Below are 23,511 nucleotides of genomic sequence, written 5' to 3'. Positions count from 1 at the left end.
AATGGTTTGTGCACCCTGACGTCAGCACCACTTGACTGTTTTAGTGTTATTGGGAACCTATCGCTTGTCATATCCGCACAATGTTCCCACAATCTAAAGAAATGTTTTAGGATTTTTTTAATGTTGCAACATTAGAATGTATTTTTTTTTCAACCTAATAGAAACATTGTAATAATCAGCACAACTAGACAGTTTTTTGTGTGTTTTGGGAACATATCTAGTTGTCATGTCCACACGTTCCTACAACTTAACAAAACATTCTGGGAACCTTTTAAAGAACTGACTAAATGTGTTCTGGGAATGGTCTTGTAACATCAGGTGAATGTTTTTTTGCATCCTAAAAGAAATAATGTAGAATCATCCGCTCAACTGGGCTGTTTTTGTGTTTCGGGAACATATCTTTTGTGTTGTCCCCACAATGTTCTCACCAGACTGTTCCCTCAACCTAATAAAACATTCTGGGAACAGATTACATTTTTTTTCTGGGAATGTTCCTGCAACATCAGGCTAATGTTTTATACAAACATTCTATAATTATCAGGTAACCATGACTGGACAGTTTTTGTTTCATGAGAACATTTGCAGCAACCTAATGAATGTTCTGGGAACTTTCACTGAACCAATTTGGGTTTGCTGGGTAGCCAGCTGGAGGCTCAGCTCACCATGGTAACAACTGAAGGAGGCAGTTAAATATCATCTCTCTTTTTTAAATATTAATGACATTTTGTATTCTGGTAGGCCTACTTCTCCCAACACATGGTAGTTTATTTAGTAGAATTAATCAATTGCATCATATTGTAAGTGCATGTGTGCACTTTGCAGTTATCTTTGCCACATCAAACATGATAATGATGATGATGATAGACATCAGATTTATTTATAAAAAATAAAATAAAAAGGTGTACATTCACCCTCTTTTCTCCCCAATTTCGTGTCAAAAGGCAGTCATTTGTCAGTGTGTGGTGACAGACTCTTGATATCTACTCTGCCATTTGTCAGTGTGTGGTGACTGACCTGTCTAGGTGTCTATCTACTCTGTCAAAAGGTAGTCGTCAGCACTATAAAAGTGATAACAACACGAACCCCAGTGAGGAAAAAAAAACATTAGAGACTGGGCTCTGGATTGTTATTGGCTAAGAAGGAAGCGTGCGTCATCTTGTTGTGGTTGCTTGGCGAGGGAGAAATCATACTGGACAGATTATAGACTACATCCCCGTGGAAGGAAAAGGAGCGGACATACACAGGTCCCTCTCACTGTCACGATGCGGGGCATGCAGGAGAGTCTGTGGGTCCTACCTCTGATACTACTGGGGCTGTTACAGCACTGGGCTGCAGGCGACTCATTCAGTCAGGTAATTCCTGCTGTAAATGGATGAATATATAATATAGCCTAGTTATATTACGATTGATACAATATAATTTCCTTAGAAAATATGGTTGGGATAACTAAATTGCGACACAGGCTAATCTTTTACATGTGTCATATTTGCTTTATCGTTTCGGTGGAGTAAAATATTATTCTGTTTATTTCACAATCCAGTGCTTGTTGTTCAAATAGAAATAATCAATCTGGGGACAAAACTAAATATTTACCTATCCTTGGAGCTTTAATCAGAACAACAGTTTTCAGCTTTTCTAACATAATTGCAAAAGGGTTTTCTAATGATTAATTAGCCTTTTATAATGATAAACTTGGATTAGCTAACACAACGTGCCATTGGAACACAGGAGTGATGGTTGCTGATAATGGGCCTCTGTAGCCTATGTAGATATTCCATAAAAAATCTGCCGTTTCCAGCTACAGTAGTCATTTACAACATTAACAATGTCTGCACTGTATTTCTGATCAATTTGATGTTATTTTAATGGGCAAAAAAATTAGCATTTTTTTCAAAAACAAGGACATTTCTAAGTGACCCCAAACTTTTGAACGGTAGTGTACATTTTCTAGCTTTTTTGCAAATGCAACAAATTTCTCTGTGAAAACTGAAATGGTCTGTTTATTTATTTTTAGTAGATGCTCTTATTCAGAGAGATTTAAAGTAGTGACTGGATACATTTTCAAACTACGCCTCCATAGAAATCAAACCCACAACTCTAGCATGGCAAACATAGGGCTCGACCAACTGAGCCACGTCATCACATCACAAACTACTTGATGTCTCAATGTACTCCATTACTGTATTGGTCATTGTTTTATCTCCATGGTGATAGAAAGTCCACAGGTACAAACCTAGATGACCAGCCTATGTACAATACAGTAATGTACATTTACATGAAGTGGTTTGTAAGGATTGTAAATTAAAACGGCACAAAAAGTGGTTATTTGATCAAGAAAAATATTTAATTTGATGTGGATGTTTTGTGTTTTTGGTTAAAAAATTGTTTTGGTTTATTTCATTCAATTTCTGAGTTTTGTGTATTTATTCATTGTATTTTCATCTTAAAATACCTGATTTCTTCTTATCCCTTGCGCAAATAGCCTACAGCTGTGTCTGTCCAGAGCTCACTCTGGCAGGGAAACTCTGAGGGCCCAGAATAGTTGATACAATTGTAAATTGACACTCCACATGAAAAAGGGTTGCCGACTCCTGGTGTAGCCTATTACCCACACCTTCGGAGCATCATGGCAGGTGGGAGGAGGAGGAGGGTTGGGAATATATATTTTTTGTTCTGGTTATCTTGATCTCTTGCTCCCTCTTTGAGTCATTTGTGTGTCTTAATTATTTCATCAAACAGTGTGCTTAAAGCAGATGTGTCCAATTCAATCCATAGAGGGCCAAGTGTCTGCAGGTTTTCACTTTTCCCTTGTAGTTGATTGATGAATTAAGGTGCCTGATTAGTAAAGAACGCCCATCACCTGGTTGTCTAGGTATTAGTAAGGAACTCCCCTCGCCTGGTCATCTAGGTCTTAATTGAAAGGAAAAAACCATAACCAGCAGACACTAGCCCCTTGGAATTAGATTAACACCTCTGGCTTAAAGCATTAGACAAGCTCAGTGCATGTAGTTGATTTTATTAAAAATACATAGGGTGTGTCTATATATGGAAAAATACACGTTTACAAATTTAGACCAATCAACTGGTTGAAAGAACAGACGACTCTCGGTTGACCAAGATGTATTTTAAGCGGGGACAGCCCTAGATAGATAAATACAAATGATTTATTATGTCAAACAAGGAGAATAATAGTGCTTACATTCTTGGTCTACAAGACTAGAGTGGTAGACATCACTATTGGATGTCATTGATTAGTTTAGATTTTTGTTGAAGATTGAAAACCGGGTCTACATGCATTTGGCCTGTTTTCTGAGACTAACAGCTGATAGCACCACCAAAAAAAGCACATGCATAAATATACAGCAGAGAATATGCATAAATGTTTAAACGTGTGTGTGTGTGTGTGTGTTGATCTTCAGGTGTGTGACCCATCAAAAGATGGCACCATCTATAACTACAATGCTAAGACCCTGAATGGGAGTCGTTCAGTCTCCCTCAGTGAGTACATGGGGAAGACCGTCCTCTTCGTCAACGTAGCTTCTTACTGAGGACTCACCTTCCAGTACCTGGGTAAGACTGTCTGGCTTAAGACTAACAGTATAACAGTAGGCTAACAGTTGAGTTAGCTAACTCAACTGTCAGCCTACTGTTAGCTAACTCAACTGTCAGCCTACTGTTAGCTAACTCAACTGTCAGCCTACTGTTAGCTAACTCAACTGTCAGCCTACTGTTAGCTAACAGTAGGTTAACAGGAGAGTTAGCTAACAGTAGGATAACAGGAGAGTTAGCTAACAGTAGGCTAACAGGAGAGTTAGCTAACAGTAGGCTAACAGGAGAGTTAGCTAACAGTAGACTAGCCCCACGCTTAAGCTTGATCGATATACCTTTGGACTGATTATTATATATATTTTTTTTAATATATTATTTTTTGTACTTTTACCCCTTATTTCTCCCCAATTTCATGATATCAAATTGGTAGTTACAGTCTTGTCTCATCGCTGAAACTCCCCTATGGAGAGGAGAGGCGAAGGTCGAGAGCCACGCGTCCTCAGAAACACAACACTGTCAAGCCGCTTTGCTTCTTGACACATTAACCCGGAAGCCAGCCACACTAATGTGTCTGAGGAAACACCGTCCAACTGATGACCGAAGTCAGCTTGCAGGTGCCCGGCCCGCCACAAGGAGTCACTAGAGCACGATGGGAGAAGGAAATCCCGTCCGGCCAAACCCTTACCTAACACAGACGACACTGCGCCAATTGTGCGCTGCCTCATGGGTCTCCCGGTCACGGCCTGCTGTGACACAGCCTGGGATCGAACCCGGGGCTGTAGTGAAGCCGTAGACCGCTGCGCCTCTCGGGAGGCCCGCACAGTGTGATTTTCAATACGTTTTATTGGGGGGGGAGGGGGGGGGGTCTGCGTGCTACACCAATGCTTATTACTAAGAAATCTAAGATGTGTCAAATAAATGATATCAGGGCTCCCTCTATGCATTTGGTTAACTAACTTGCTGGCTAAATGGCTAGATGTCAAGATTCTTGGTTACAGCAGAGACGTTCAACCCCCTCCTGGAACAAGATCCCTGTTGCCTAATTTTTTTATTTTTTTTTATAGCGCCGCTTCTGTACACATTCGGTATACCCTGGTATGGTACAGAGACGGTATGAACATCTGGATACAGCCCAACCTTACCCACACTTAGGTTATCCTCAAAACCCCACAACCTGATTCCTTGTAAATCCCTCTTACAATGAGCAGGTCCATGCATAGACTAACAGGCTTGACTGACTGACAGGCCTAGATTCAATCAGATCAAGCGTTAACCGGCGTTAGCTGACACCCACATAACTAATGTTTTGGCAGTGACGGAGGTGGAACTGCATTGGAGCTGTCAAATCAGTGAGCAGCTGTTCTTGTGATCATTGTCAGGAAGCCACACCCACCTCACTTGAGTTTGCAGTCAGAAGGAGGAAGTGTAGGCTATATAGAAATAATGACGCTCACATAGAAAAATCATGAAACAAAATAATGAGAATTTCTATCAGCCTAAAGGAGGTGTAGATTACATCTCACATTCCGGTGTTGACTTGTAAACAAAGGCTGCATGAGATTTCTGTGAATGCAACTCCGTGCAGCCAATGGCAAAGTCCCCTTTAGGTATAATTCCCGGGAGTCGCTTTTGGATTTGACAGCTCTAACGCAGTTCCAACTCCGACATGACAAAACAACCCGCAATGTAGTTGTCGGCTAAAGCGGATCTGATTGAATGAAACCCGTAAAGCACTCTTCAACAAAGAGAAAGAGGCTAGTCCATATGTGACGAGACGAGGAAGAACTATAGTGTACGCCCTACTTAATGTACGTTGTTTTGAAATCTGATTTTGTCCTCAATTTACCCAAGGGTTTATTATGTTGTTATTGTACAACCTTTAATCCATCTGTGTGTGTGTGTGTGTGTGTGTGTGTGTGTGTGTGTGTGTGTGTGTGTGTGTGTGTGTGATCTAATCAGAGTTGAATGCACTACACAAGGAGATGAAGGATTATGGGTTCACCATTCTCGGGTTCCCCTCCAATCAGTTTGGAAAACAGGAGCCAGGAGACAATCATGAGATTCTGGCCTCTCTAAAGTAAGTATTGTTTGTCTCAGAGATCCGTTAACATGAAAAAAAACGTACGTCATTAAACGGACAGATTTTGATGGGGGAATTGTGTATTATGCTAATTAGATTTATGCTGGGGCGCAGACATCGACCTTAGGGGGTAAAAAAGAAATAGTGGTGTAATGTATACGATATACATTACCAATGTTTTATTACATAGGGGAAATAAACCTGAAACTTGAAACTAATCCAATTGTCCTGAATGCAGGGAACAAGACAGCAATACTTCTGTCAATCAATAGAGCTTATTTTAGTATGGAAAATAACATCTAAGGAACGATATACAAATCCCTGAGGTATAAACCCACTCTGGGAAACATATACAAATCCCTGAGGTATAAACCCACTCTGAGAAACATATACAAATCCCTGAGGTATAAACCCACTCTGAGAAACATATACAAATCCCTGAGGTATAAACCCACTCTGAGAAACATATACAAATCCCTGAGGTATAAACCCACTCTGAGAAACATATACAAATCCCTGAGGTATAAACCCACTCTGAGAAACATATACAAATCCCTGAGGTATAAACCCACTCTGAGAAACATATACAAATCCCTGAGGTATAAACCCACTCTGAGAAACATATACAAATCCCTGAGGTATAAACCCACTCGGAGAAACATATACAAATCCCTGAGGTATAAACCCACTCTGAGAAACATATACAAATCCCTGAGGTATAAACCCACTCTGAGAAACATATACAAATCCCTGAGGTATAAACCCACTCTGAGAAACATATACAAATCCCTGAGGTATAACCCACTCTGAGAAACATATACAAATCCCTGAGGTATAAACCCACTCTGAGAAACATATACAACATTCCTATGGTATCATGTCCCTCTGGCCCACCTAAGACTCTACTCCTAGCCAGCTTAAACCCCATGTACACCAGACTAGAAACCCTGGTTTCACCAGCGTCTGCCTACAGTATATTTGGCTTTATAACCTGGGTTGTTAACCTCTGGTGAAAGCAGAGTTTGTATGTATAAGAGGCTTAACAGTGTTGTGGTTTGTGTTCGTGTCACATAGTCTGTCTATCTAGGGCAATAGCTCAGTGAGTGAGGCTCCCATTAAAAAGGTCCGTTAAGTGGCTCAAAAGCATGTCTAGGCAATGGCTGTGTCCCAAATGGCACCCTATTCCCTAAATAGTGCACTACTTTTGACCAGAGCCTCATGGGGCCTGGTCAAAAGTAACACACTATATAGGGAATAGATTGCCATTTGGGAAGCACACCAGTGATAAGCGTATCTATCTCTCCTTGGGTTCCAGGCATGTCCGACCAGGAAATGGATTCGTTCCAAACTTCCTGCTATTCCAGAGGGGGGATGTGAACGGAGACACAGAACAAGGAGTCTACACTTTCCTCAAAGTAAGCAAGTGATTAGGGTTGCAAAAATCTGGACACACACCCAAATGTCCAGGTTTTACAGAAATCCTGGTTAGACGATTCCTGGAATCATGAGGAACCAGGACTTGTGGAAAACTGGAACATTTGGGGAAATTTACCAGAATTCTGCCATCCTTCAGGTGATTGCTGTTGTCATCCTAGTGTACAGCGGGTCAATAACCCTTTCTGGGCAACTTACTTCCCACTATAATCCTGACTGAATTCTTGGACAGATACTGTGGAAGTGACAGTTGGCAAAATCACCCTGTAACAGATATGCAACTGGGTTACACAGAGTGGGAATTATATCATGACATTCAGGGGGGGGGGGGGGCTATTGGGTGCACACCTGTTTTTAATAGGCTTATTAGTAAAGACGTGTCATTTAACAGTACAAATGTATGACATTTTAATGTGACATGAACACAACCAGTTATGTTTTCATCTGATTGTCAAACAAATGACGTCAAAAAGTAGGTTACCTGCAGCTGTACATGTTTGTCCACTCCAAAATAATTACAGCATCCAAACAGTGCACTGTGCATTTAAAATATTATTATTTTGTACCTTTATTTAACTAGGCAAGTCAGTTAAGAACAAATTCTTATTTTCAATGACGGCCTAGGAACAGTGGGTTAACTGCCTTGTTCAGGGGCAGAAGGACAGATTTGTACCTTGTCAGCTCGGGGATTTGAACTTGCAACCTTTCGGTTATTAGCCCAAAGCTCTAACCACAAGGCTACCCTGCATGCGCCATTTGATGAATGGAAATAGACATCTGTTGAAAACAGTGTAATGACATCCGGTGATTGTCACTAGGCCTACTACAGTAGGTGTATCACGCATCCGGTGATTGTCACTAGGCCTACTACAGTAGGTGTATCACGGATCCGGTGATTGTCACTAGGCCTACTACAGTAGGTGTATCACGCATCCATGATTGTCACTAGGCCTACTACAGTAGGTGTAGCACGGATGCCAAGGGAAGCCATGCTTCCCCAAAAATGTAAAAAAATATATTTCTTCATTATTTTCCTTCAATTAGCAAGTGGCTGGATCTACAGTTGAAGTTGGGAAGTTTACATACACTTAGGTTGGAGTCATTAAAACTCGTTTTTCAACCACTCCACAAATTGCTTGTTAACAAACTATAGTTTTGGCAAGTCGGTTAGGACATCTACTTTGCGCATGACACAAGTAATTTTTCAAACAATTGTTTACAGACAGATTATTTCACTTATAATTCACTGTATCACAATTCCAGTAGGTCAGAAGTTACACTAAGTTGTCTGTGCCTTTAAACAGCTTGGAAAACTCCAGAAAATGATGTCATGGCTTTAGAAGCTTCTGATGGGCTAATTAACATCATTCGAGTCAATTGGAGGTGTACCTGTGGATGTATTTCAAGGCCTACCTTCAAACTCAGTGCCTCTTTGCCTGACATCGTGGGAAAATCAAAAGAAATCAGCCAAGACCTCAGAAGAAAAAATTGTAGACCTACACAAGTCTGGTTCATCCTTGGGAGCAATTTCCAAATGCCTGAAGGTACCATCAAATGTATTTATATAGCCCTTATTACATCAGCTGATATCTCAAAGTGCTGTGTTGATCTGTACAAACAATAGTACGCAAGTATAAACACCGTGGGACCACACAGCCGTCATCCTGCTCAGGAAGGAGACGCGTTCTGTCTACTAGAGATGAACGTACTTTGGTGCGGAAAATGCAAATAAATCCCAGAACAACAGCAAAGGACCTTGTGAAGATGCTGGAGGAAAGTATCTATATCCACAGTAAAACGAGTCCTATATCGACATAACCTGAAAGGCCACTCAGCAAGGAAGAAGCCACTGCTCCAAAACCGCCATAAAAAAGCCAGACTACGGTTTGCAACTGCACATGGGTACAAAGATCGTACTTTTTGGAGAAATGTCCTCTGGTCTGATGAAACAAAAATAGAACTGTTTGGCCATAATGACCATCGTTATGTTTGGAGGAAAAAGGGGGAGGCTTGCAAGCCGACGAGCACCATCCTAACCATGAAGCAGAGGGGTGGCAGCATCATGTTGTGGGGGTGCTTTTCTGCAGGAGGGACTGGTGCACTTCACAAAATAGATGGCATCATGAGGTTGGAAAATTATGTGGATATATTGAAGCAACATCTCATGACATAAGTCAGGAATTTAAAGCTTGGTCACAAATGGGTCTTCCAAATGGACAATGACCCCAATCATACTTCCAAAGTTGTGGCAAAATGGCTTAAGGACAACAAAGTCAAGGTATTGGAGTGGCCATCACAAAGCCCTGACCTCAATCATATAGAACATTTGTGGGCAGAACTGAAAAAGCGTGTGCGAGCAAGGAGGCCTACAAACCTGACTCAGTTACACCAGCTTTGCCAGGAGGAATGGGCCAAAATTCACCCAATTTATTGTGGGAAGCTTGTGGAAGGCTACCCGAAGCGTTTGACCCAAGTTAAACAATTTAAAGGCAATGTTACCAAATACAAATTGAGTGTATGTAAACTTCTGACCCACTGGGAATGTGATGAAAGAAATAAAAGCTGAAATAAATCATTCTCTCTGCTATTATTCTGACATTTCACATTCTTAAAATAAAGTGGTGATCCTAACTGACCTACGACAGGAAATTTTTACTTGGATTAAATGTCAGGAATTGTGAAAAACTGAGTTTAAAATGTATTTGGATAAGGTGTATGTAAACCTCCGACTTCAACTGCATATCACATGAGAAAGCATCTGAGTGAGCGAAACAGCACCCCTCTGTCTCTGTATTTGTAGCCCATGTATCTGATGCTGTCTGGCCAAAACGGGTATGACATGGGATCCTTACTGTAGCTCCCATAAAATCCTTATGAGAGGACAACACAACCTGCCTAACCCTAGTTCTAACCATGTCTTCTAGAACTGTCCTAACCCTATAACCCTGCCTTCTAAAACTGTTCTAACCCTGCCTTCTAAAACTAACGGTTTTAACCCTGCCTTCTAAAACTGTTCTAACCCTGCCTTCTTAAACTAACGGTTTTAACCCTGCCTTCTAAAACTGTTCTAACCCTGCCTTCTAAAACTGTTTTAACCCTGCCTTCTAAAACTAACGGTTTTAACCCTGCCTTCTAAAACTAACGGTTTTAACCCTGCCTTCTAAAACTGTTCTAACCCTGCCTTCTAAAACTGTTCTAACCCTGCCTTCTAAAACGGTTTTAACCCTGCCTTCTAAAACTGTTTTAACCCTGCCTTCTAAAACTGTTTTAACCCTGCCTTCTAAAACTGTTTTAACCCTGCCTTCTAAAACTAACTGTTCTAACCCTGCCTTCTAAAACTGTTTTAACCCTGCCTTCTAAAACTGTTTTAACCCTGCCTTCTAAAACTGTTTTAACCCTGCCTTCTAAAACTGTTTTAACCCTGCCTTCTAAAACTGTTTTAACCCTGCCTTCTAAAACTGTTTTAACCCTGCCTTCTAAAACTAACTGTTCTAACCCTGCCTTCTAAAACTAACTGTTCTAACCCTGCCTTCTAAAACTGTTCTAACCCTGCCTTCTAAAACTGTTCTAACCCTGCCTTCTAAAACTGTTTTAACCCTGCCTTCTAAAACTAACTGTTTTAACCCTGCCTTCTAAAACTAACTGTTTTAACCCTGCCTTCTAAAACTAACTGTTTTAACCCTGCCTTCTAAAACTAACGGTTTTAACCCTGCCTTCTAAAACTGTTCTAACCCTGCCTTCTAAAACTAACGGTTTTAACCCTGCCTTCTAAAACTAACTGTTTTAACCCTGCCTTCTAAAACTGTTCTAACCCTGCCTTCTAAAACTGTTCTAACCCTGCCTTCTAAAACTGTTTTAACCCTGCCTTCTAAAACTGTTTTAACCCTGCCTTCTAAAACTGTTTTAACCCTGCCTTCTAAAACTGTTCTAACCCTGCCTTCTAAAACTGTTTTAACCCTGCCTTCTAAAACTGTTCTAACCCTGCCTTCTAAAACTGTTCTAACCCTGCCTTCTAAAACTAACGGTTTTAACCCTGCCTTCTAAAACTAACGGTTTTAACCCTGCCTTCTAAAACTAACTGTTTTAACCCTGCCTTCTAAAACTAACGGTTTTAACCCTGCCTTCTAAAACTAACTGTTCTAACCCTGCCTTCTAAAACTGTTTTAACCCTGCCTTCTAAAACTGTTCTAACCCTGCCTTCTAAAACTAACTGTTTTAACCCTGCCTTCTAAAACTAACTGTTTTAACCCTGCCTTCTAAAACTAACTGTTTTAACCCTGCCTTCTAAAACTAACTGTTTTAACCCTGCCTTCTAAAACTAACTGTTTTAACCCTGCCTTCTAAAACTAACTGTTTTAACCCTGCCTTCTAAAACTAACTGTTTTAACCCTGCCTTCTAAAACTAACTGTTTTAACCCTGCCTTCTAAAACTAACTGTTTTAACCCTGCCTTCTAAAACTAACTGTTTTAACCCTGCCTTCTAAAACTAACTGTTTTAACCCTGCCTTCTAAAACTAACTGTTTTAACCCTGCCTTCTAAAACTAACTGTTTTAACCCTGCCTTCTAAAACTGTTCTAACCCTGCCTTCTAAAACTGTTCTAACCCTGCCTTCTAAAACTGTTTTAACCCTGCCTTCTAAAACTGTTTTAACCCTGCCTTCTAAAACTGTTTTAACCCTGCCTTCTAAAACGGTTTTAACCCTGCCTTCTTAAACGGTTTTAACCCTGCCTTCTAAAACTGTTTTAACCCTGCCTTCTAAAACTGTTTTAACCCTGCCTTCTAAAACTAACTGTTTTAACCCTGCCTTCTAAAACTAACGGTTTTAACCCTGCCTTCTAAAACTAACGGTTTTAACCCTGCCTTCTAAAACTAACGGTTTTAACCCTGCCTTCTAAAACTAACTGTTTTAACCCTGCCTTCTAAAACTAACGGTTTTAACCCTGCCTTCTAAAACTAACGGTTTTAACCCTGCCTTCTAAAACTAACTGTTTTAACCCTGCCTTCTAAAACTAACTGTTCTAACCCTGCCTTCTAAAACTAACTGTTCTAACCCTGCCTTCTAAAACTAACTGTTCTAACCCTGCCTTCTAAAACTAACTGTTCTAACCCTGCCTTCTAAAACTGTTCTAACCCTGCCTTCTAAAACTGTTCTAACCCTGCCTTCTAAAACTGTTCTAACCCTGCCTTCTAAAACTGTTCTAACCCTGCCTTCTAAAACGGTTTTAACCCTGCCTTCTAAAACGGTTTTAACCCTGCCTTCTAAAACGGTTTTAACCCTGCCTTCTAAAACTAACTGTTTTAACCCTGCCTTCTAAAACTAACGGTTTTAACCCTGCCTTCTAAAACTAACGGTTTTAACCCTGCCTTCTAAAACTAACGGTTTTAACCCTGCCTTCTAAAACTAACTGTTTTAACCCTGCCTTCTAAAACTAACTGTTTTAACCCTGCCTTCTAAAACTGTTCTAACCCTGCCTTCTAAAACTGTTCTAACCCTGCCTTCTAAAACTGTTCTAACCCTGCCTTCTAAAACTGTTCTAACCCTGCCTTCTAAAACTAACTGTTCTAACCCTGCCTTCTAAAACTAACTGTTCTAACCCTGCCTTCTAAAACTAACTGTTCTAACCCTGCCTTCTAAAACTAACTGTTTTAACCCTGCCTTCTAAAACTAACTGTTTTAACCCTGCCTTCTAAAACTAACTGTTTTAACCCTGCCTTCTAAAACTGTTCTAACCCTGCCTTCTAAAACTGTTCTAACCCTGCCTTCTAAAACTGTTCTAACCCTGCCTTCTAAAACTAACTGTTTTAACCCTGCCTTCTAAAACTAACTGTTTTAACCCTGCCTTCTAAAACTAACTGTTTTAACCCTGCCTTCTAAAACTAACTGTTTTAACCCTGCCTTCTAAAACTAACTGTTTTAACCCTGCCTTCTAAAACTAACTGTTTTAACCCTGCCTTCTAAAACTGTTCTAACCCTGCCTTCTAAAACTGTTCTAACCCTGCCTTCTAAAACTGTTCTAACCCTGCCTTCTAAAACGGTTTTAACCCTGCCTTCTTAAACTGTTTTAACCCTGCCTTCTTAAACTGTTTTAACCCTGCCTTCTTAAACGGTTTTAACCCTGCCTTCTAAAACGGTTTTAACCCTGCCTTCTAAAACGGTTTTAACCCTGCCTTCTAAAACGGTTTTAACCCTGCCTTCTTAAACTGTTTTAACCCTGCCTTCTAAAACGGTTTTAACCCTGCCTTCTAAAACGGTTTTAACCCTGCCTTCTAAAACGGTTTTAACCCTGCCTTCTAAAACGGTTTTAACCCTGCCTTCTAAAACGGTTTTAACCCTGCCTTCTAAAACGGTTTTAACCCTGCCTTCTAAAACGGTTTTAACCCTGCCTTCTTAAACTGTTTTAACCCTGCCTTCTAAAACTAACTGTTTTAACCCTGCCTTCTAAAACTAACTGTTTTAACCCTGCCTTCTAAAACTAACTGTTTTAACCCTGCCTTCTAAAACTAACTGTTTTAACCCTGCCTTCTAAAACTGTTTTAACCCTGCCTTCTAAAACTGTTTTAACCCTGCCTTCTAAAACTGTTTTAACCCTGCCTTCTAAAACTGTTTTAACCCTGCCTTCTAAAACTGTTTTAACCCTGCCTTCTAAAACTGTTTTAACCCTGCCTTCTAAAACTGTTTTAACCCTGCCTTCTAAAACTGTTTTAACCCTGCCTTCTAAAACTGTTTTAACCCTGCCTTCTAAAACTGTTTTAACCCTGCCTTCTAAAACTGTTTTAACCCTGCCTTCTAAAACTGTTTTAACCCTGCCTTCTAAAACTGTTTTAACCCTGCCTTCTAAAACTGTTTTAACCCTGCCTTCTAAAACTGTTTTAACCCTGCCTTCTAAAACTGTTTTAACCCTGCCTTCTAAAACTGTTCTATCCCTGTCTTCTAAAACTGTTCTAACCCTGTCTTCTAGAACTGTTCTAACCCTGCCTTCTAAAACTAACTGTTCTAACCCTGTCTTCTAGAACTGTTCTAACCCTGCCTTCTAGAACTGTTCTAACCCTGCCTTCTAGAACTAACTGTTCTAACCCTGCCTTCTAGAACTAACTGTTCTAACCCTGCCTTCTAGAACTAACTGTTCTAACCCTGCCTTCTAGAACTAACTGTTCTAACCCTGCCTTCTAGAACTAACTGTTCTAACCCTGCCTTCTAGAACTAACTGTTCTAACCCTGCCTTCTAGAACTAACTGTTCTAACCCTGCCTTCTAGAACTAACTGTTCTAACCCTGCCTTCTAGAACTAACTGTTCTAACCCTGCCTTCTAGAACTAACTGTTCTAACCCTGCCTTCTAGAACTAACTGTTCTAACCCTGCCTTCTAGAACTAACTGTTCTAACCCTGCCTTCTAGAACTGTTCTAACCCTGCCTTCTAGAACTGTTCTAACCCTGCCTTCTAGAACTGTTCTAACCCTGCCTTCTAGAACTGTTCTAACCCTGCCTTCTGGAACTGTTTTAACCCATTATTCTAGAACAGTTCTAACCCTGTCTTCTAGAACTGTTCTAACCCTGCCTTCTGGAACTGTTTTAACCCATTATTCTAGAACTGTTCTAACCCTGCCTTCTAGAACTGTTCTAACCCTGCCTTCTAGAACTGTTCTAACCCTGTCTTCTAGAACTGTTCTAACCCTATAATCCTGTCTTCTAGAACTCCTGCCCGCCAGTAGGGGACAGCTTTGGGGACCCCACCAGCAGGCTGTTCTGGGAGCCCCTGAAGATGAACGACATCAAATGGAACTTTGAGAAGTTCCTGGTCGGACCGGACGGAAAGCCCGTGATGAGGTGGTTCCCCCGGGTCACAGTGTCTGAGGTTCGGATGGACATCATCAAATACTTCAATCAACTCTTATCCCAGTCCACCCAGCAGAACATTGACTAAGGTTTTACTGTGGTTGTGTCCCAAATGTACAGTATTCCCTATATAGTGCATTACATGAGGAATAGGGTGTCATTTGCAACTCAGCCTGTGTTGTCATCAGGGCTGGGGCCAATTCCATTTCAGTTGAGTAAATTCCTGAATTGAAATGGAATTCATTCCATCCCCGATAGGCTGGATTAGACTTTTTTTAAATAGATTTATTAGAGATTGCCCCTTTAGATACATGAAATCACAGTTTCCAGGGTTCAGATTAAACTTCTTTCTGGACTAAAAAGCCCTTTCAAATTGAAATCCTCCAATGACCATGCTTCACATTATAATTTCAGGCTTAATCTGGATCAGGAAAACCAAAATGGTCCTACAACACTTTTCCCCCATCCTTTTCAACCCCCCCACTTGTAAAAAACAGACAAACCATATGTAGAGTAGAAGGTCTAGAAATCAGTTGATGGTGGTACTGGGTAAGGGTTGTAGGTCATAAAGGAGGTGGCATGTTGTATGAAGGTGAGGCTTGAAAACAGTGATTCTGTGGTGCCAAGCCTGAGTTCTAGGGTCCAGGCCAGTCCTTCAGTGCATTCAGGCTGGGCCTGGTAACCCTGGGAGCCATACTACCTCCTCGTCCTACCACCCAGACCAGACGCCTGGTTACCCACTGTTGCTGCCTGACTAATTCATGTCAATAAATCACATCAATGCAACATGGAGCGTGGTGCCAGCTTCTTCCTGTAAACGATGATGCCCTGTGGTGTGGCCACTCGCATGCTTTCACAAAATGTCCAGGTCAACAATGGTTTGCTAAGAGAATCTGTTCTTTTAAGTCGAAAACAAAAACTTAAAATGAAAATAAACACCAGAGTAAAATGTACAAAGACATTTAGGATATGTTTATTAAGCCAGTCAAATACAAAACGTCTCATCACATCAGTAAATGTGCTTTTGCCTCCTGCAAAACTCCAGAACTACAAACCAGAAAAAGGACAACCGTCAGAGGAAAACAAAGCATTACTTTCAAAGTGCAATTCAACCTTTAAAACGTCACCATTCAACTATCGGACCCATCCTGGAATCTGTCTTTGAAAAGAAAAGACTGTTCCAACTATTTACAGTGAACATTGTGAATTAAACACCCATCTTTTACCAGCAGTCTGAATGAAACAAAACACAATAAGGATTATAATACGATACATATTTCAACCCTATATAGCTTTGAGTTATTGGTTTGATTCAGGAGACACAGAACATTAGTTCACCACCAAATCAAAGCACACATCAGGAGGATTGGAGCTCTAGGGGTAGTGACCAATCCCCCCCCAAAAAAATCAACCCCTTGCCACCTAAACTCCAGACACTAGTCGAGATAAAGCATTGGAAAGGTATAAGCAATATGGTAACAATAAATCCACCTTGTCGTACAATGGAGTTTTTATTGTTGCCATTTTGTCAACACCTATCCAATCCTCTCAGATCAACAGAAGTACCTGAGGTAAAAGGTACACGGCTGGGAATTCAAGCCGGCTCTATTGACAGTGTCACAAAGGTTCACAGGGCTGTCGGATAGATACTGTAGATAGATCGGCGTTAGTATAGAGCTGCTGGTCTTAGAGGGGCATTGAGACAGAAGCCAGCTGAGCCAGGAATGGGACCCACATGGCACCCTATTCCCTATATAGTGCACTTCCTTTAACCAGAGCCAGGAGCAAGAGTAGTGCACTATACAGGGGATAGTGTGCCATTTGGGCAGCAGTCCCTGTCTGCCGGAGGTGGTTTATCACTGGGCTGTTACTGAGGTAATGGCTGGCTGACTGAACCTTAGGGGTTAGTCGAGTCTCAGTTTTAAAAGCTTCATTTCCTCGCCTCTGACTGATGCAAAAAGGACATGACTGACAGGTTAAAGCAATATGACGGAGACCAATTGTACCCTGTTAACGCGATATAAATTCACATATTAATGCACTTACAGCGCCTATACTGACCATACTGCTAGCGGAGCGCTCAGGCAGGCTAACGTTTAAAGTAACCAGAACAGGCACTACACATTACAGTAGTAATATCTAACTGTCAGCAGTAGGGAAGGAAACGAGACCAGGAAAGGAAGCCATTCAAGACTATTGTGACAAAGCCTGGGTACACTACGACCAATGACCCAATCCTCCAGACATGACTGGACAGCTTTGTGGGTAAATATGTTGAGGACGTGTAAATATATATATTGGAATCGATGATCAAATATTTAACCCAATGAAATCAAAGCAAAAGGTGCTGCATTGAAATGACATTGGTCATTTTTGGCCAATCAGGTGCTCTTGTGAGGGTGTGTGTGTGTGTGAAACGAACATACGATGTCAATAGCTACAATATATTGGGAGTACACTAACATAGAAATAACAGCATTACTAAAGACAAGTGATTTACATTTAGTCAATGCAACCATCAAAACAGTAGATTATAAATAAATGATCAATAATCACCACAGCCATGTTTTTTTGGCATGATAATACCAGCTAAATTCACTTCCCAAGTTTGATGTATTATAACGATCACTTTATGAACAGTTACACTCATAGTACAGTTCTAGAACACCAATGGTACTGAAAAACAAAGAAAAACCACGGTTACGCTTCTATGATTCCAATTCCAAGGCAATTTATCTATATAATTATATATCGTTGGAATGAATACAAGTAGAATTGGATGTTATTGACATGGGAGAATGGACCCCTTAACCCTACAAGAAACAAAACAGCTTTGTAAATAAAAAAATCAAAAAAATAATTATAATATTTGCAGTGGGACGATCGTCAACAGCTGATAATCACATAGGTATATTGTTTTAATATTACATTTCGATAAATTTAAACCTATTACACAAAATGACTTCAGTTCCTGCATAGAATCATATAAAGCAGATATTGAATCTCCCCAAAAATAATATGAGGTTAAAAAAAGAAACACATCTAAATGGTAATATTGATGTATTATAATTCTGAAGAGCGAAAACAGTGTTTGTCTCACAAGTAGGCTTATAAAAGGCAAGTATCAACAACATTACAACAGGATATCTACAGTTCAGTAGGAAAATTATAGTTCAAATCACACCGGGTCAACTGAAAACTGATTCATGCTTCTACCACCCAGCTGGCTCCATGGTGAGGCAACGAAAGAACGAACGGTGGAGAGGCCCTTAGTGCTTTCCAGGGTCAATATTCTGTCGCTCTCTTTTTACAAACCCAGTTGCTGTGGACTGATCTATAGACAGAGTAGAGGAAAACGTTTAACATCTCACTGATCACACAATCAGCCACTCAGAGAACAAAAGAAAAAGCGAGAGAGAATGGGAAAGCAAAAGAGACCATTTGTGAATGGATGAGACAGAAAAAAAAAGTGAGAGATTTGCAAAAAATTAAATATGTTTTCCTGGTAGGGTTGCAAAATTCTGGGAACTTTCCCAACCAGAAATCCTGGTTGGAGGAATCAGGATTTCCTGCTTATGTATCCTTATTACGGGTGATCTTCAAACCAGGTGTGAAGGTAAATTGTTTGTGCGTTTATAATAACCAATTCGACTGGGTTCATGCAAGTGACTGAATGATCGTGCGTGAGAGGAATCCTCACTATCAGTATCTGCAACTTGGCAGTACGCACAGAACATTGTTTTGAGAACGGAAAGGGATATCTCAGATTCAAGCCTCGTGAGGTATTGGTCGGTCACATGCATGAACCAAATGTTAATGATGACTTATTATGAATAATGCATTAGCTAAAATCAAGCAAATATAACTTGTCTGTGTAAGCAGTACAGTGGTTCTTCCTTTAAAAGTTTTGAGCTTATGCTGTGACTGTTTGTGGTAAATTGCGTAATTCTGGCAACAACGGCTGACACTTCCATAACGTGCCATAGAATACTGCAGCACCCCGCAATCTGTGCTGCAGTACGATGCAACTTTTAAAAGGAAGAACCACAGTATATACACAGTGCTTTCGGAATGTATTCAGACCCCTTCATTTCCCCACATTTTCTAAAATTGATTAAATTGTTTTTTTTACCCTCAAATTTACACACCATACCCCATAATGACAAAGCAAAAACTTGAGTCTTCTTGGGTATGACGCTACAAGCTTGGCACACCTGTATTTGGGGAGTTTCTCCCATTCTTCTCTCTGCAGATCCTCTCGTGTTCTGTCAGGTTGGATAGGAAGCGTCGCTGCACAGCTATTTTCTGGTCTCTCCAGAGGTTTTTGATCGAGGTCAAGTCCGGGCTCTGGCTGGGCCACTCAAGGACATTGAGACTTGTCCCGAAGCCAGTCCTGCATTGTCTTGGCTGTGTGCTTAGGGTCGTTGTTCTGTTGGAGCAGGTTTTATTCAAGGATCTCTGTACTTTGCTCCATTCATCTTTCCCTTGACCCTGACTAGTCTCCCAGTCCCTGCTGCTGAAAAACATCCCCACAGCATGATGCGGCTACCACCATGCTTCACTGTAGGGATGATGCCAGGTTTCCTCCAGACGTGAAGCGTGGCATCCAGGCCAAGTAGTTCAATCTTGGTTTCATCAGACCAGAGAATCTTGTTTCTCATTGTCTAAGAGTCCTTTAGGTGCCTTTTGGCAAACTCCAAGTGGGCTGTCATGTGCCTTTTACTGAGGAGTGGCTTCCGTCTGGCCACTCAACCATAAAAGCCTGATTGGTGGACTGCTGCAGAGATGGTTGTCCTTCTGGAAGGTTCTCCCATCTCCACAGAAGAACTCTGGATCTCTGTCAGAGTGACCATCGGGTTCTTGGTCACTTCCCTGACCAAGGCCCTTCTCCCCCGATTGTTCAGTTTGGCCAGCTCTCGGAAAAGCCTTGGTGGTTACAAACCTCTTCCATTTAGGAACGATGGCGGCCACTGTGTTCTTGGGGACCTTAAATACTTCAGAAATGTTTTGGTACCCTTCCCCAGATCTGTTCCTCGACAGAATCCTGTCTCGGAGCTCTACAGGCAATTCCTTCGACCTCATGGCTTGGTTTTTGCTCTGACATGCACTGTCAACTGTGGGACCTTATATAGACAGGTGTGTGCCTTTCCAAATCATGTCCAATCAATTGAATTTACCACATGTGGACTCGAATCAAGTTGTAGAAATATCAAGGATGACCAATGGAAACAGGATGCACCTGAGCTCAATTTCAAGTCTCATAGCAAAGGGTCTGAATACTTATGTAAATAAGGCATCTGTTTTTAATAAATGAACACATTTCTAAAACCTGTTTTCACTTTGTCATTATGGGGTATTGTGTGTAGATTGATGTGGGACTTTTTTATTTATTTAATCCATTTTAAAATAAGCCTGTAACGCAAAATGTTGATGTCAAAAAGGGTCTGAATACTTTCCGAATGCACTGTAAGAGAACTAAGGGGACTGCCGCGGCAGAGCTCACTTCAGACCGGTTCTTTATGCATCTAAGTTTGACTGACCTCTCCAGCTTGCTGTTAAATCATTATTAATTTAAGATTGACTTGGAATGTCCATGTGTAGAATTTCCATTACATTTTGGCGTCTCGAATGGGATGATTGATTCGGCCTGCAGAGCTCTCCAGTGAGGGTTTGCGTGGGAAACCCGTGCCGCATTTTATGAAGCGTGAGGGAAATTCCCGCCTGACCAAAAGACGATGAGGACTAACCCAGACCAGAACCTTACTGTGAGCTGCCCAGGAGGAGACACATAATCCGTGAACAATTGAGGGACACTGCGACTGAATTAAGTCAATTTAAATGAATTTGTATAAAATCAAGAATAAAACTAAACAAAATTAAGGAGGGTACCACTAGTCTTAAGTAATAGCACGAGGTGTTATTCTATATGTATGGGATGCGGCGAGACTATAGAGTTTATAGCATCTATGACTACAGACACAGACTACAGCTACTGTAGACAGTATAGATACTGTAGAATCTATGGCGACTGTAGAGGAACCTTTTGAAGATACATATGGCTGTGGAAGAAGGCTAAAGCTAGTCTTCTAGAAAAGACTAGAGCGAATAACAGTACCATGCCCCGCTGACAGCTGTCTGTGGGCATTTATTGGAAGTGTCTACGTGGTCTGCAGCCACTGATAATAGCACAAGGTGTTATTTTATATATATATAGGAAGATACATATGGTGCATAGGAAGTAACGACAAGAGAATCGTTGAAGATGCAAATGGTGTAATAACAGAGATTACTGAGTGTGTTTGGGAATAGTACTAAGTGAATGTGGCTGTGAGTGCGGAAAGGATGTGTTAAGCCGATTTAAATTTGGATAATAACAAATATTATTGCAATTAAGTGCTGAGGGAATGAGAGCCGTCAGGGGACTAGCTCCGGTGTGAAAGAGGTGCGTGTCTGAATGAATACCCCAACCAGGTTCTGTGTGATCTGAGTCCACCACCGCCCCTCAATATACAGGTAGTGAGCACTGACAGGAGAAGCCATTGAAAAATCTGAGAGGGTAACAGCTGAGATGGGTAAGGGCTGTAACAATGAAGGCTAGAGTTTATTGATGCCCTCGGACACTGAGATTTCCTCGACCGGGATATGTGTACTTCTCTGGCTGGTCTGGCTGCACTCTGATCATTGGTGTTGGTGTGGATGTAAATATCCAAATTGATTAATGTTATATAGGGATTTTGTATGTGAAAGGAAAGTGTACTATATCCGAATATGCTGTTAAATAGAACACTAGTGTAAAGGAGGAATTTGTGAAGAGTATAAAATGGGTCACTAGAGATTTGATAAGGTAACAATGTATAATGGGTTACCAGAGTTTAACCTCCTAGTAGAGACTTATTATAGACAGAGCACGCCATCTATATGGGACTGATAGACAGTGCCAGCCCAGTTATAGTGAAAGTTGATCCCAGAAAGAGACTAGTCTTGAGAGCTAACTTAAAAAAAGGTAGGCCCCTCAAGTTTCTCTTTCCTTCTGAATTATCAGATGTATTTTATAAATTCGGTGCATTACTGTTAATCTTAAAATAGACATTTATTAAAGTGTGAAGCATAAAGTGAATATCCAACAGAAATTGGGAATACATCTATAGAGTAACATTGTTAGGGTAGACTCAAATGAAAACAATGCCTTCCAATAACGAGAAAGTAATGTTTGTTTTGTTTTTAACCTTAAAATAGGGGTGAAAGCAGAACATTGTTTGAGAGTGATCCGTGTGTATTAGCAGTAGTGATTGGAAGGGTCTTGAGAGTCCTAGTTGAAGGAAACAGATATGGAGACAAGTGAAAGTAACAAAGTGGCAATATTAGTGGCTTTCAGATAGCACCTTAATGCAACGTCTTAGTAATTTGAAGAAGTAAATGTTTCTATACAAGGTCACATGACGAACAGAAGGATTAGGCCTTGGGACTGATAATAAATTAGAGGCTGCCATCTGTTGTTGTGTTAGAGATAAGCTTCCTATGTACCCATAGATAGGCCGCCAGTACTCAGAGGCTGTAAGGGACAGTGGGAATATAATGAATAAGATACGCGTTTGACCATTTCCAATTATTATTATTTCTCAATTTGATAGTTTGAATATACCAGTGATTTAAGTAAGTAAGAAGGTAATGTAAATCTAAAGCAAAAATCTGTTTCCATTACGTGGAACTGTGTCCAGATTGTATGTAGATCCAAGAGCTGAAATCCAGCGCCAACTTTTTGAAGGTCCTAGCAGATTTGTTAAACAACATATTTTGACTAGTTGATGTCACAGGGACATAATGTCAATGCAACAGGTCAAAAAGATAAGATTAAGAGAGAGGGGCTCTGGGATGGTTTACTTTAGAAGGTGCCCATTCCGCTCAACAGGACAGTATCATGTGATGTGTCTGAAGTATAAATCTGTATACGGTTTTATCAAGACTTCCTGCCCAAGACGCAGTAAACTGGATTAAGATGTTTTTGAACTGATTAAATGTAGCATCGTGAAAACTGAGTACATGTTTATTTTCTGTGGTGTATGTAAATTATCTTGATAAGTATTGTACTGAAAAACCCAATATAAAATAATGAGTCTGAGGTACAGGGAAAGAAAAGGGAAATAAACATTCACTTAACTTCTCTAGGATAGGGGGCAGCATTTTCACGTTTGGATGAAAAGCATACCTAAATTCAACTGCCAGCTACTCATCCCCAGAAGATGAGATATGCATATTGTTAGTAGATTTGGATAGAAAACACTCTGAAGTTTCTAAAACTGTTTGAATCATGTCTGTGAGTATAACATAACTTATTTAGCAGGCAAAACCCAGAGGACAAACCATTCAGAGAATTTTTTTTTTTGGTCACTTTTCAATGGATTTTCATTGGGAATCCAGATTTCTAATTGACCTTCTTGCAGTTCCTACCACTTCCACTGGATGTCAACAGTCTTTAGAAATTGGTTGAGGTTTTTTCCTTTGTGCAATGAAGAAGTACGGCCATCTTGAACGAGGGTCACTGGAAGTGTACTGTTTGTTAGAGGCGCGTGACCAGAAAGCTAGCTACAGTTTGTTTTAATCCTGTATTGAACA

The 23,511-nt window shown here is 40.6% G+C and overlaps 1 protein-coding gene and 1 pseudogene across 7 annotated transcripts in view; one reads left to right on the top strand and one right to left on the bottom strand.

Moving 5' to 3' along the window:
- Positions 1-1,176: 1,176 nt before the first annotated feature.
- On the top strand, positions 1,177-15,684 carry LOC120047872 (annotated as a pseudogene).
- Positions 15,685-15,849: 165 nt separating this feature from the next.
- tnip1 (TNFAIP3 interacting protein 1) overlaps positions 15,850-23,511 on the bottom strand; it is a 57,068-nt gene continuing 49,406 nt past the window's right edge. For all 7 annotated transcript variants that reach the window (XM_038993435.1, XM_038993433.1, XM_038993437.1 and 4 more), the window contains exon 18: positions 15,850-18,232. In XM_038993435.1, the coding sequence (XP_038849363.1) occupies positions 18,168-18,232 (65 nt within the window). In that variant the 3' untranslated portion in view covers positions 15,850-18,167. The remainder of the gene's footprint in view (positions 18,233-23,511) is intronic.

This window comes from Salvelinus namaycush, chromosome 5 (assembly GCF_016432855.1).
Source record: "Salvelinus namaycush isolate Seneca chromosome 5, SaNama_1.0, whole genome shotgun sequence".
In the NCBI taxonomy this organism is placed as follows: domain Eukaryota; kingdom Metazoa; phylum Chordata; class Actinopteri; order Salmoniformes; family Salmonidae; genus Salvelinus; species Salvelinus namaycush.
The sequence above is the reverse complement of the archived record's forward strand: the minus strand, read 5'-3'. Positions and strand labels throughout refer to the sequence as shown.